General features: G+C 46.6%; 1 protein-coding gene across 7 annotated transcripts in view; it reads right to left on the bottom strand.

Moving 5' to 3' along the window:
* Positions 1-663: 663 nt before the first annotated feature.
* The window catches only part of NFIX (nuclear factor I X), a 258,997-nt gene continuing 246,292 nt past the window's right edge, over positions 664-13,368 (bottom strand). For all 7 annotated transcript variants that reach the window (XM_063119151.1, XM_063119153.1, XM_063119155.1 and 4 more), the window contains one exon: positions 664-5,842. In XM_063119151.1, the coding sequence (XP_062975221.1) occupies positions 5,828-5,842 (15 nt within the window). In that variant the 3' untranslated portion in view covers positions 664-5,827. The remainder of the gene's footprint in view (positions 5,843-13,368) is intronic.

Raw genomic sequence — 13,368 nt, 5'->3', positions numbered from 1 at the left:
GTGACGTCACAACTTGGTTTCTCATTCCAAGGAGAAGCTCACACACACACACACACACACACATATATATATATATATATATATATGAGAGGAAGGAGGGAGAGAGCAAGTGCGCACTGCAGGTTGTCTACGAAGAAGGGGAGTAGAAAGGAAGGCCAAACTCAACGTCAACTCTTTTGCTCAGCTCTCTTTGGGAACCGGCAGGGCAGGAGAACGAGACAGGGGAGTGATGGAGGGCGGGGAAGGAGCGAAAGGAGACAGAGAGACACGGCCTGCTCAGGGCGGCCTCTGCTCCAGCAGGAACCTTTTCCCTTTGCCAGGGCAACCTCACCATCACCCATCTCGCTCGGCAAACCTGGGAAGATCCATGAGAAGCTGCTGGCTGCTGCTGGTGCGTTTGACCACAAAGCCCGCTGCCCCTTTCAGCTAAACATAAAGAAGGGATAATGCGTGTTTCCTAAAATGTGCTTTATGATAACAATTAATTGGTTCATAAACTATGTATAATAGAGATTTTAATGTACTTTATATTGTAAGAAGCACCAGGTTTTGTATTTTTAATTTTTTTCTTCTTTTATGCTTTTTTAGTTTTTTTTTCTTGTTGTCCTTTAGTTTTAATTTTGTAGTTTTCTTCAATGTTTTTAACCTGATACAGTGTGTGTGTGTTTTTACAAATTTATTTTTGCGTGTGAAAAACTTTTGCCTTCAGCCCTCCCATAAAACGACAAAACTAATGAGGAAAAGGGGGAGGGGGGAAACCAAACCCCGATTATTATCAATCTTTTAAAAAAGGATTTAAAAAACAAACGAGAAAAAAGGAAAAAAATAAACAAATGAAAAAATAAACAGAAAAACGTTTTTTTCCCCATACTTACAAAGGTTGGGTTTTTCTTTTGTCCCTATTTATTTAGAGTCCCTGGGAACAGAGGACTTTGCAACAAAAATAGATTTTTTTTCTCTTCTTCTTAACAATCTTTAACATACAAAGATATTAAAACTATGCACTCCATTGCACTTGGCTCAATGCAAACAAAATTGGTTCTTTCAAAACCCCTAATATATATTTTGTTTTTTTTAAAAAATCCCCTCCCCTTTTAAATACACATTCCTGTGTATCTTTCTTTCTGCTGCCCATACCTTCCAGTCACCAAAATTTGAAGTCCTCCATTGCACCCCTTCCAGATTACTCCTCAATGTTTACATTCACCCTTCTTTAAGACCCAAATCAGGTAGCATGCAGGTGGAGGGCACTGCATACGCCATCCACCCAGGTGCTGCTGTCACCCAACCATCAATCCCCTGGCAGATGCCAAGATGCTCAAAGCACTGTTAGGATTCAGAGCTTCTTTTTCAGAATTAAAATAATAGAAAGCCGCTACTCCCTCACCCCACCCAGCAGTTTTTAAGTGCTGTCTATCTGTGGTCACTTGCCTCTGGACTCTGGCAAATCTCTGCCCCCTACAGCTTTTACTGACTGTAGATACCACCAGCACCACCCCATAGCTGCGCATTTAAAGTTAGACGCTTAAAGCAATTAGATTGGATTATTTGACTGATATTTTTTTCCTTTTAAATAATGTAATAACTGTAGGGTGACCAACTGTCAGGATTTCCCCGGATTTGTCCTGGTTTTTGTTCTTTCCATGGTGTCAGGGGGGATTTTCTATAATTTTCAATAATGTCCTGGAATGACACACCTTCCTCTTTAAGGCTGCCATTAGCATGGCAGGAGGGAGTGACATGCTTTCTTGAGGCACGTCATTCCCCCACCCCAAGCTCCAATTGAGATCTGAAAGGGGAAAGTGGGTAATTCGTGGACATTATAGAAAAGGCCCCAGTTGGAGTGGATGGTGGTGGTGCCGAATGAAATCCTTTCCCCTCCTCCACTCCAATCGGGTTCTTTAAGGTGGCGGGGGAATAACGTACTTTCTGCAGGACTCAGAAAGCTGCTTCCCCACACACACACACTAGGTGTCCTCTTTTTTGGTTTCCCAAATATGGTCACCCTAAATAACTGAACAAATTTATGAACTGAAAAGATGCTATAGCATGAAAAGATGCTACAGTGGTGACCTTCAGTGTTTAATATTTTGCAACAGATTCACGCCATTTGGACTATTTTTCATCCTTGCACCTTGTTTTATGCTCAGAAATGGCCCAACCTGGCAGAAACAGAAGCTTGGTTGCACTTTCTAAGAACTGGGGTGGGTGGTGGGTGGGACAGTCTTAATTTGGGGACGTTCCAAATGCTCATGACTAAATTAAAAACCAAAACTGTACAGCATTTCCACTGAGGCGGTGGGTGCCCTTCTTGCCCTGGACTGGAATCAGCTTCAGCATAGGTCCAAGGCTCAGGTTTTAGGCCACAGTGGAACCCGGCAAAAGAAGGGTGCTTGCAACGTTGTGAGAAAGGGGGAGATGAGGAGTAGGCTGAACTGGAGGAGGGGGAGACGCCTGTTTTCTTAAGATCACAAAGGTAGGAACAGTTCCCATTGCTACAGCTGCGGGATTTTTCCATGGCTTGGTGCTCTTAAAAAAAGAGATGGTAACCTAGGGTTTAAAACTGGGTACCCTTCAACCTTTCACAACATAAAACGGGGTGGGTGGTTGTGTTCCAATACCAGCTGCTGCCCAGGTCACAGATTTGAACCCGACCCTCAGTCTTTATGAATGCTCAGCTAGAGAAAAGACAGTAGTTTTTCCTTCGAAATCTGAAGCAGGCTGGAAGAGGAATCACTGGTCATGGTACGTACACGGATACCATTTATGCCTCTGGTAAACAGCTTTTTGTAATGTTTTAAAAACCTGCCTGAGCAGAGGCTACTAGAAAAGTATGTGTACATCATGGGGAATGATGCCTCTCCCAAGCCCCTCTTTTGAAGAGAATGGTCTTTCTACAGCCTCAGTTGCTTTGTCTCTGGCAGGTTACATTTCACTTCTGAGTTGCATTATACTGAAGATACTGGGTGAGGGCCTCTGGTCTGATGAAAGCAGCAGAGCACCCGTCCTAGAACCCATGAAATCCAGGTCTCCATTCTTACTGGGCAGGAGCAGACCTGGCTCATGCCATTGATGGAAGGGGACACATCTTTGTAGCAGCCAATTGTGCCAGCTAAACAAAACATCTGCACATATTTTCTGCAGGCTACTTATTCCCTTACCATATTCCTCAAGAAGAAGACCTCCCCCCCTCCCTTTCATGCAGCAGCTGTCCTGCAGCTGTGCAGGGTTAGGCTTTGTGACTCCTCCATAAGAGCAGGCCTTTGATAAGGGTGTCCGCCATTGAGTCGTGTGTTTGTGGGATCCAGTATGTTCCTCTGACAACTTGGAACCGGCGAGTGGGTTGAGGATAGGCAGGGGAGCCTACTGCTGCTGGATGGGAGAGGCAGAACTGCAGCCCTCAGGATTCCCTTCCTTGACCCTGTTTCTCCATTTGGAACTGGAAAATCATTGCACTTGGACAGGGGTGCAGATTCCTGGTCTCACCAGCAGCTCCTGGGCTATGTCTGCTCCAGAAGTCCTTGCAGATGCCTCATGCATCAGCTGGGGATCACTGTGGCAGGTAGCAGGGGGCTTCAGGAGGTTCTCTAGATCAACTGGTTTTCCCACTAAATCATTTGGGAGGCAACTCCTAACCTTACAAACCAAGAGCTCAAATGCAATTGCCCTGGACAGATTGCACGGTAACCCATTCCCTGCAGCATCCTCCTGGCCCATTCCAAATCAGACAATCCATAACCCATACCTCCATCCCTATCCTAGTATAGAACCTTGTCTTATCCTATCCTAAGTATTCCGTGCGGCGTTGCCTGGTAACAACCAGTGACCCCTCTGGAAGAGGTGGACACAATTAACAGGAAAGATGGGATGGAGGGTTGGAGGTGAATCCCAAAGAATTTGGCAAAGCTCCTATCCCCAAATATCAGCATGGGGTAAGGAGAAAGAGAAAGGTGTCTTTCACAGACCTTCGGAAAAATAAATAACCATCTTTTCATGGGTGCAAGACAGAGAGGGACATGTGTTCTCCTCACTTTTTTGTTGTAGTCTGAGAAAAGGAAAGAGGTAAGTGCGTGGAGCTGTGTGATCAACTCTGGTGCATGCGTGAGTGTATAGATGTCAATGTCAAACCCTCACATCTACCAGTCAGGCAGCCTCCACTACCTCTAATTCTATATAATTCATTTTGTTGCGCTGACGTTTGCTGAGAATGTTCATGTGTATTACGCTTCAAGGGTTTCGTTTTCTGTTAGTCTGAACAACAACAACAAAAACCCTGCATTTAATTCTGTTGCTGTTGTCACCTGTATGTAGAGGAAGCCAAAGAAAATACTACAACTAAAAGGAAGAAAAGAACAAAGTGGAGATAAAAGATCAGGAAGAGCATCAAACCAACAGACACCCAAAACCTCAAAAAGAAAACGCTGGAGCTAACGGGAAAGGGATGCAACCGCCCTGTCCAGACCAGGCTGGGCACTCTGCAGAAATGTGCCTGACTGAGCCAGCTACCCGAAATCTGTCTGGATTAATAACTGCAGTGTAGCCTCTTGGCTTTGTTCATTTAAAACGTTTTAAACAGCTCTCCAATCGGTCTCCTAAACAATTGCCCATTTTCAATGGAGGCAAGAGTTCTCTTTCCTAACAGAAATACTTAACAAAACTTTCCAGTCCTATCTGTTTTGGTCTCATGAACCTACGAATGCCTGCCTCTCTTGTTTATTGAAAGAATCCCAATTTGTGGCGTATGAGACTGGAAGTGATTTCCGCATTAACCCTGATGTTCTAATATTTGTCATTTCTGAGAGGCAGGAAAAGTTCAACCAGAGCAAGCAGCAGGCACCAAGATGAGGAGAGAAGGGATAAGATGCCAGCTGAGTGTGTGTTTGTGCTTATGTAGGATATGTACGAGAGAGAGACTATCCCTTGCTCTTGAATAGAATTTTGTCCGGGCATCAGGTAGTCAGGAGCATTTCTGCTTTTGCTTTTTTAACTAATGAGAATGCAATATTAATTCAGTTAACAAGGAAACTGCACAGGGAATTTATGTTTGGTGGGAGAACCTTGTGTTGTGAAGGCCAGGTATTATGGTCCTAGACATTCTCTAACCAAAACCATTTCCAATTCTGAACCAGAGCAATGCACTGGATTGTCTTTCTAAAATATATTTAGGAATTTAGGACAAATGTCTGCAGCCCGTATCATATTTTGCAGGAGTTTTTAAAAGGCAAACTACTGACCTAGAACAAAGCACAACTTTCTTCAAGCCCCAACTGGGGAAGTGCTCCTAGCTTCTTCTAGTATGATCAGAAACCTCCTTTGAATCAGGCCGGTAAGCAAGGAAGACTGTAGGAAACAACCTCCTTTATAATTCCCCAACAAACATAATCCCTAGCAAACCTTGGTGCAGTTTTGAGGTTTGAGGCTGGTTGATGTGAACGCTATTCCTTCCCCGTGATGAAGAGAAAACACTTTTGTTTTGTTTTTAACCATTGCTTGAATGGCCTGTCCAGAGCTATCCTACATATCAATGTAACAGAGGGTTACGTGACTTCTGTAGGTGTTGATGGGATTCCTTGCAGAAGACAAGACTCTTTTACGCAAATGCAAAATCTGCTTTGGATCGGGGAGGTCCAACGTGAATTTTTTTAAGCTTCTCATCTGTAGTGTTACCCAACGTCTCTTACTTTTCCTTGAAGAGGAGCAGCTCAGTGAAGATATGGGCTAAGGACTGAAGATTCTGATTCTCAGGGCTTGGTGAAAAACTATTATCATCATTATCATCATCATCATCATCATCATCATTATTATTTTTCTTCGCTTGAAGATCCCGTCAGAGGAACCAAGACTGGAGCAGAAGAAGACACAAAAAAGGGAGGCAGGATTTTAAAAAAAGAGCATTAAAATCTTTTTTTCTTTGTTTGATACTGAAATATTGATACCCATCAAGCCCCACCTTCCTCCTTTAACGGGCTCAAGTTAAAGGAAGCCAGATTCCGGCTGGACATCAGGAAAAACTTCCTGACTGTTAGAGCAGTGCGACGGTGGAATCAGTTACCTAGGGAGGTTGTGGGCTCTCCCACACTAGAGGCCTTCAAGAGGCAGCTGGGCAACCATCTGTCAGGGATGCTTTAGGGTGGATTCCTGCACTGAGGAGGGGGTTGGACTAGATGGCCTTGTAGGCCCCTTCCAACTCTGCTATTCTATGATTCTATGATTCTATGATTCTTCCAATCATGTTTTGCTTTTGCTGTCTTTGCCCAATTCTGGCAACCTGGGGGCTCCCACCCTCTCTTCCCATTTTTGGTCCTGACTTGTCCCTCCCTAACATTCCAAACCAGGATTTCCACTCACTTTGCTCCACCAAACAGAAGCCCCTTCAACTCCTTTTGCTTCAAACCGTTTGCTGAAGCCATCAAGTGTACGCTGAACAGGGAGCCGTAGCAAAGCCAGTGCAAATTGCAGGTGTGTTTCCAAACACCTGTTTTTGTCACGCTCATACTTTTGTTTGTAGGCATATGCTTAAAAGTGTTAGAGCAGAAATAGACAGCAAGATAAACATGAAAATAGCCCTCCTCCATTGGGTTTACTTCCTCCCCCTTTCTGTCCTGTTTAGCAAAATGCGCCCGTGTCTGGACGTTACCAAGAAGCGTATGGTTCCTTTGCCTCTCACTACATGTCATCAACTGCTGCAGATAGACAGCAGGCTGCCATTTTCAGTGCCAGACTCACCTTTATCACATCATCTAATTCTGCCCCTCGGTAGACACTTTTGCATACACATATTCCTCCAGCAGGGGTGGGGGGAGCAACTAACCAAGTGGCTTGACGCCCCCCCGTGGCGGGTAGGACTGGGCATCCAGAGGGATTTGAATGGTGAGCATCCATAGGCACTGTTGTAGTGACAGGTATTCCTGAGGGCTTCCAGTGTTGAGCCGTGTGGTCAGGCTGGGAGATCAGGTGTACCTCTGAGGCTGACCTTTCTCACCCCACCTTGAGCCTAGTGGCCGGGTTGGGGAGTGATGAGGGAAGGTCTCCCTACCCCTCATGGGGACGTCCAAGGAGTGGGCGAAAGATGCAGCACCAACCCCCTGGATAGGAATGCTCGCCCTTTCTCAGCAAGGTCTGTGAGCACACCAGGCTGGATGCCCGATAAGATTACACCTCCTTTTGCAGATTTAAATAAATGTGGCCCCTGTTAAAACCCAAAGTTCTGTGTGTTGTCTCTTTATTCCTTGCCTCTGTCCTGCAATGCATGCACATATTCCTCCAATGAGTTTAGGGCGGCACGCATGGTTGCTCCGTCCCATTTTATCCTCACAACAATCCTGTGAGGTTGGTCAGGCTGAGACAGAGTGACTAGCCGAAGCCATCAAGGCTTTTGAACCCAGGCCGCATTTGACACCCTACCCGCTGTACCACCCAGGATTTAGGTTTCCTACCCTGCCACTGCTGGCACTTGTGCTAAAATTAGATAAGAATGCCTTCGCTTTAGTATCTCTATATGACACCTGATATAACTTTCCCCTCTGTTTATCTCGCCTTTCTTGCAACTGCTCTCAAGGCACTGTCAACTTCCATGGGAAAACCGGATCTCAATTCTACTGCAGAGCCCTGTCGGGAGCTGCTTCCTTGTTAAGAAAAGGTGAGCAAGAATTTGGTGAATTCAGTGGAAGCTTGAGCTACCTCTGCTGCCTGGAAAGACAAAGAATTTGGTTTGAACCATCAAGGACAAGGGATGTCCCAACTACCTCCATTCTCCCTCTGGCCCCTACAGTCTTGAACTGTCACATCCTCTGCCCCTCGGAGGAGATGGGGGGAAGCACTTTCCCCCTTGCCGACCCAGGAAGGAGCAGAAGGACACCAATTCTTGTTATGTGCAGTTCAGGTAGGGAGAGGAACCTCCATCATGGGCTTCTAATCTGCATGCCAGAGCCTGAACAGTGTCTGAAAGTTCAAAAATTCCTTCTGATCAGAAAAGTCAGGGGCAGAGATGCAGGCAATGCGTGGAGACAATCTTCTCCCTGCCAATGCCAACTAGGGTGGCAGGAAGGAGCCACACTGCCACAGAATCACCATCTGCAGCACAGGGAGGACACTGAAGGCGTGGCAGAGGAAAGGAACGGAAGGCGAAAGGAGGACAGCTTCATATAATTCAGATTCTCCGGAGAAGAAGCAGGCACTGAAAATGGCCACTAGGAGGGGCTCTGCTACCACAATTGGGAAGGCTCTTCTCCAGCTTTCAATCTGGCTTCCCTTGCTCACTCTGGCATACAGAATACGTCTGCTTTACTGGGTGAAGCTTTCCTTTCTATATCTGTCCTGGATGCAGCTTCCTGGAAAGGCTGCACCTGCTTGGGAACCCCATAAGCCTAAATGCATTCATAAGAATTGCTGGGAAACGAAGTGGCAGCATCTCTTGCTGCTCTTCTCGGAGCACATGGGGAATGCTGACGCTCACCCCCGCCCTGAGATCAGCAGACTTCATTCTCTTCCCCTAGCCAAGCAGGAGCCACAAGTTTCCAGGTGCACTGCTCTCTCCTCTCCTCAGACCTCACCCTACCTGGATTGCTTTAGGAGAGAGTGGAATGTGGAAATATTCCCCCTTTTACAGGAGGGGATTGTGCAGTGAAACAAATTTTCCAGGCTGCAAAGACAGCACTAGGTCAACCCATCCTGCCCAGATCAAGGACACAAATCCCCCTTCCCCAGGCTGGGTATAGAACCCAGGTTTTACGACTTCCAGCAAGTCGTCCCTGCTCCTTTCCGAGATGCTTTTAATCTCTCCAGCTCTTTTTTGCTCAACAAATCCCCTCCTGTTTGGCCAATCCATGTTCCTTTCATAAAATAACATGCCAGCTCTTACACCCAAGTGAATCCCTGCCAGCCAACCAGATTACTGACCATTACTCATTGTCACAGATTCCAACCAATCAAGTGCAGATGTATCCCTAATCTAAATCTTCCAACTGGGTGAGGTGTGTAGTGACGCTTAGCCTTCTAAGCCAATCACAAGGCACTGGCTAAATTGCAGCATCAGAGACAAAAACTGACATCTTTTGGTGGTGGTGGTGTTGCGGGGGGGGGGGACTCATACAAATTAGGGATTTGGAAACAATCAATCAAAACAACAGCAGCAGCAAAAGCACAGCACTTATTGGCTGTCCTTGCTCTGCAATTGGCTAGAACCTGAGACTATATGCTTGGGAAGCCAATCAGAGTGCCGCGTCTCATTAAGAAGCCAGTCAGGAGTTGTCACTCCACTATGACAACGTCCACTTGGCAGTGAAGGATGAATCCATCTCCAGATGTCCCTTCATGTCATAGCATCTCTCAGATGCCTTGAGCAAACCCTCCGTAGTCACACGACTGCTTTCTGGAAACTCCGTTTCTGACAGCGAGCTTCATCTCATCAGCCTGATATTGTGCTGCTGCAGCGAATTCTATGCAATGGACTCAAATGACGTGAACGTTATAGTCTGCTTCCCCTGTGAAGGACTCCGATGACGTCGACTATGTCCTGCTGTGATTGCGGTTCTTCTGCCCCTCGTAGCGAAATATTTTGGTGCGCGGAAAGTCTGGTTCTTCCGGTCATGCGAAAGCACATCTCTCAAACTTTAACATGTATTTTCAAACAGCGTTTCATGGCGCTGGTTCGTGGGCGTGGTTTCAAAGGGGGGTATTGCTGACGAAAGAGAGGGGTGTGCCAATTGAAAACCTTTCCTTCTTCTGCTTCTGAAATCCCCCATTCTCTCCTTGCGGGGGAAACAGGACCGGCTAATCCCCAGTTTAACAAGCACAAAGCAGCAGAAACAACCCTCACCCTCATATATACAGGACTGTGAGGGAGGAAAGGAAGGTGGTGGGGAGGGAGAGAGACTCTTTAGATCTGTGTGTGCTTTGAACAGAGCCTTTGCTTCAAAGCCTGTGGAAAATACACCCTCCTTGCCAGCAGCACCCTCACTTTTAAAGATAAAGAGATCCAAATTGGTAAAGCGGAAGGTCTTAAGGAGGGCTTTCAGTATACCATATTTTAATTTGATTGTTTTATCTGTTGATTATATATGATTTTTTTTAAAATTCCTCCCTTAAACCCTTACAATTTATAGTTTTCCACTGGTCCTTAGGTCCCTAAGAGCCCTATTCAAAGCAATACAAGGCGGGTCAGTTTCACCCAAAAGTCTTGTCAGTTTCAAGCGAAGTCCTTTGGCTGCTTCTGAATCTGTGTGTGTGTGTGTGTGTCTGTGTGTCCTTTTCCATCCTACTTTGCCCCGTTCCCCTACCCCTTCCTTGTTCTCTATGGGATTGGGGCTCCTCCCAACATCACAGATACAAGCTGTGAGTCTCTTCCCTTATTGATTCGTCTCCCTAAAAACATGTGTTGCTCTTGTTCTTATTTGAGCGGGAGTTGGTGGGGGAAAGACAGAGCGTACTTCCATTCCTTTGAGCACCGGAAGCTGAGTGAGGGATGGCAGGAGACACAAACAGGGGGAAACAGAAATGGAAACGTTCTCCATGAGGGGGGGATCCTGCATCTCCCCACCTTTTTCTTTTCTTTAACAATGGGGGGTCCAGTTTTTATTGGGAGCCCCCACATGGGAAATGACAGCTTAATCCTCTCACTAACTGTGATTTTGCTCTCAATTTCTCAGTCATTGGAGGTCCTGGTGCTGCGTTTGAAGTCTCCTCCTCCGTACCCTGGGAGTTCAGATGGCCACTTCCTACCTCGCTTCGCTCCCCCACCCCAGCCATCCACCCCTTTCCCCCCCCCCCTTTTTAAAGTTGCAAAAATTAAGACTGCAATCCGAGGGGCTCTAATTTGGAAATGCATTCTCTTGAACTCAATGGGATTTATTTACTGAGTAAGCATGCAAAAGAGTTGACTGCAGTCTTACGTAACGTTCTACTTTGGTGTTCAGTAAGAAGAGAAGCAAAACCCAATCCCTGTTGTCAGAGGGGGAGCTGTCCCCACTTCAAACAACCAATAAACGGTAGGAGGAAGTACAAAGAAGATCTGGGGCGACGGGGGTGGATAACCACACGTGTGAGTGAACCTCAATGGATCTCCGCAACGCACCACAGCAGAGGTCTAAGTTTACAAGTTTTCATATGCTATATAAGCACTATATAAGCCCTATAAAACCAAAATGGGATAATTCGAGGGTAAACCAGAACAAAAATGTACCTGCGATGAACCTCAGCATCTCTGAGCTGCTGCTGAACTTGTCTCAACTACCCTTGAGAGGCATCAGGCTACATCAGCAGCAGTGCAAATCTGTGGATCTCAAAAGAGCGCCAATGCTGTTGCGCCATTGTTCAGTGTGATCTGCCCTGGCAAGGAGTGCAAGAGCTATGCTAGCAGCAGTGATGGGGCTGCATCATCCCACTCCACACTGCTCTTGATTTAAAAGCTGCAAAGCATAGCCTTTCTCCCACTTCTTCCCACACAGGATTGGGGGAAGCAATGGAGCTTTCAGCTAATATTCCCAGCTACGTGGCTACTGAAGTCACAGTCTGAGAGACTGTCATATTGATATGTTACCCCCAGCTTTCACTTTAAGATGATTGCCTGGCATGTTAGCTGACACTCCTCTGCCCACTTCAGTCCTGAGTCTGCCTCTTTTCCTTTTAGCTCCATCCCCATAAGCCTAGCCACAGAGCTAAGTACTGGCTTGCTAGAAGCCGTTCCAGCTTCTAGCAAGCTACCGAAAGAATCCTACAGAGATAATTCTGAGGGCTGCAGAGCTCCTGCCCCAATTGCTTCCTAGATTGAACACAGGGACTTCAGGCCTACATGATTTGCACTGCTTCCTGATGGAGGACTTCTAACACTAGTGGGCTCTCCCACCCTACAGGCACTCAAGAGGCAGCTGGGCAACCCTCTGTCAGGGATGCTTTAGGGTGGATTCCTGCGTTGAGCAGGGGGTTGGACTCGATGGCCTTCTAGGCCCCTTCCAACTCTGCTATTCTATGATTCTAATAAGAAGGCATTGTGAAGCAATTCTGTCTTTTTTCTCCTTAATGGACTTTCTGTGTTACCAAAAAAAAAAAAAAAAGATGAAAGAAGCAGTGGGGAAATATGGGAGGGCTCCAAGTGGAAGACCTTGCCACCTGGACCCCCTGTAAGATTCCATGAATGAGGCAAGGTGATGGTGCAATAAAAGCCTTGTATGGATGCCCTGAGGTGTATCTGCCTGATTCAGATAAAGTAGGAAGTTAAGGAGGGGGGGAAAGTCCACTGTTTCAGAGGAAAGTGAACATCGGGATGACAAAAGCTAAACCCTCTCCTGCCTTACTTCACCGCATTGCTACCTGACTTCAAGCACTTTCTCCCCAGCCTGGCTTGCCTCCATTATAGGAACTGACAAAAGCGCTTCAAACAACACAGCACAGCGAGGGAAGGTGTAGGAAGAATGGTTTTGTTTTCCTCACCTTCGTGCTTCTTCTCATATTGCAATCAGAGCTCCCCCTCTCTCTGTATGTGAATGGGGCAGACCACACACAGAAAAACACATGGGTGACCTATCAGGTCTAGTTTGACTCTAAAGCTTGCTATTGGTGGTTCTTTTATCCTCTTTCTTGATGGCACTTCACACAGTCTGTTGCCACCATGATGAAAAATATTTTTACATGACAAAGAAGTGGGTATGATTTTGCAGCTCCTGCCAGCCCCTCTATGGCTACCACTGGCCTGCTGCTGTTAGAATCAGAGAATAGTAGAGTTGGAAGGGGCCTACAAGGCCATCAAGTCCAACCCCTGCTCAATGCAGGAATCCACCCTAAAGCATCCCTGACAGATGCTTGTCCAGCTGCCTCTTGAAGGCCTCTAGTGTGGGAGAGCCACACTATGGGGAGAGTACTATGATGCTATGTCATGTATTGTCTTTTATGAGATATGAGCTGGGAGATGTACAGTAGGTCCGCATCAGCCACGCTCCCATAATGCCCGGTTTGGGCCAGACCAGAGCATTGGAAGGACAAGACAACAGCTTGAAATGCATCAGACGCACCAGCCAGAACAGAAGCCAGCAAGTTTGCTTGCGGGGCTGGTGCAGCCTTAGACTTTAGGCCAACTGGGCAGAGCCTGGGTCAGTACTGCGTTCTGCACACACTGTTGGCATTAAATGAATGTTTAACGACAACAACAATGAAAGCAGAGTGGCCAGAAGCAAAGGTCTGTCACACCTCACGGGATCTGCAGCTGTTCCTGTGGGCACCAGCCAGAAGCCACAGCTGAGAGAGGGGGGACTGTCAGGCATTCTCCTGCTCTCTCTTTCTCCCCCAATTCTTTTTTTCTTCTTCTCCTCTTTTGTCCTCCTCCATCTGCCTGAATCCAGAGTTCAGAAAAGTCACTGGTTACTGTGGTAACATCTG

Source organism: Elgaria multicarinata, chromosome 3, assembly GCF_023053635.1.
Source record: "Elgaria multicarinata webbii isolate HBS135686 ecotype San Diego chromosome 3, rElgMul1.1.pri, whole genome shotgun sequence".
In the NCBI taxonomy this organism is placed as follows: domain Eukaryota; kingdom Metazoa; phylum Chordata; class Lepidosauria; order Squamata; family Anguidae; genus Elgaria; species Elgaria multicarinata.
The sequence above is the reverse complement of the archived record's forward strand: the minus strand, read 5'-3'. Positions and strand labels throughout refer to the sequence as shown.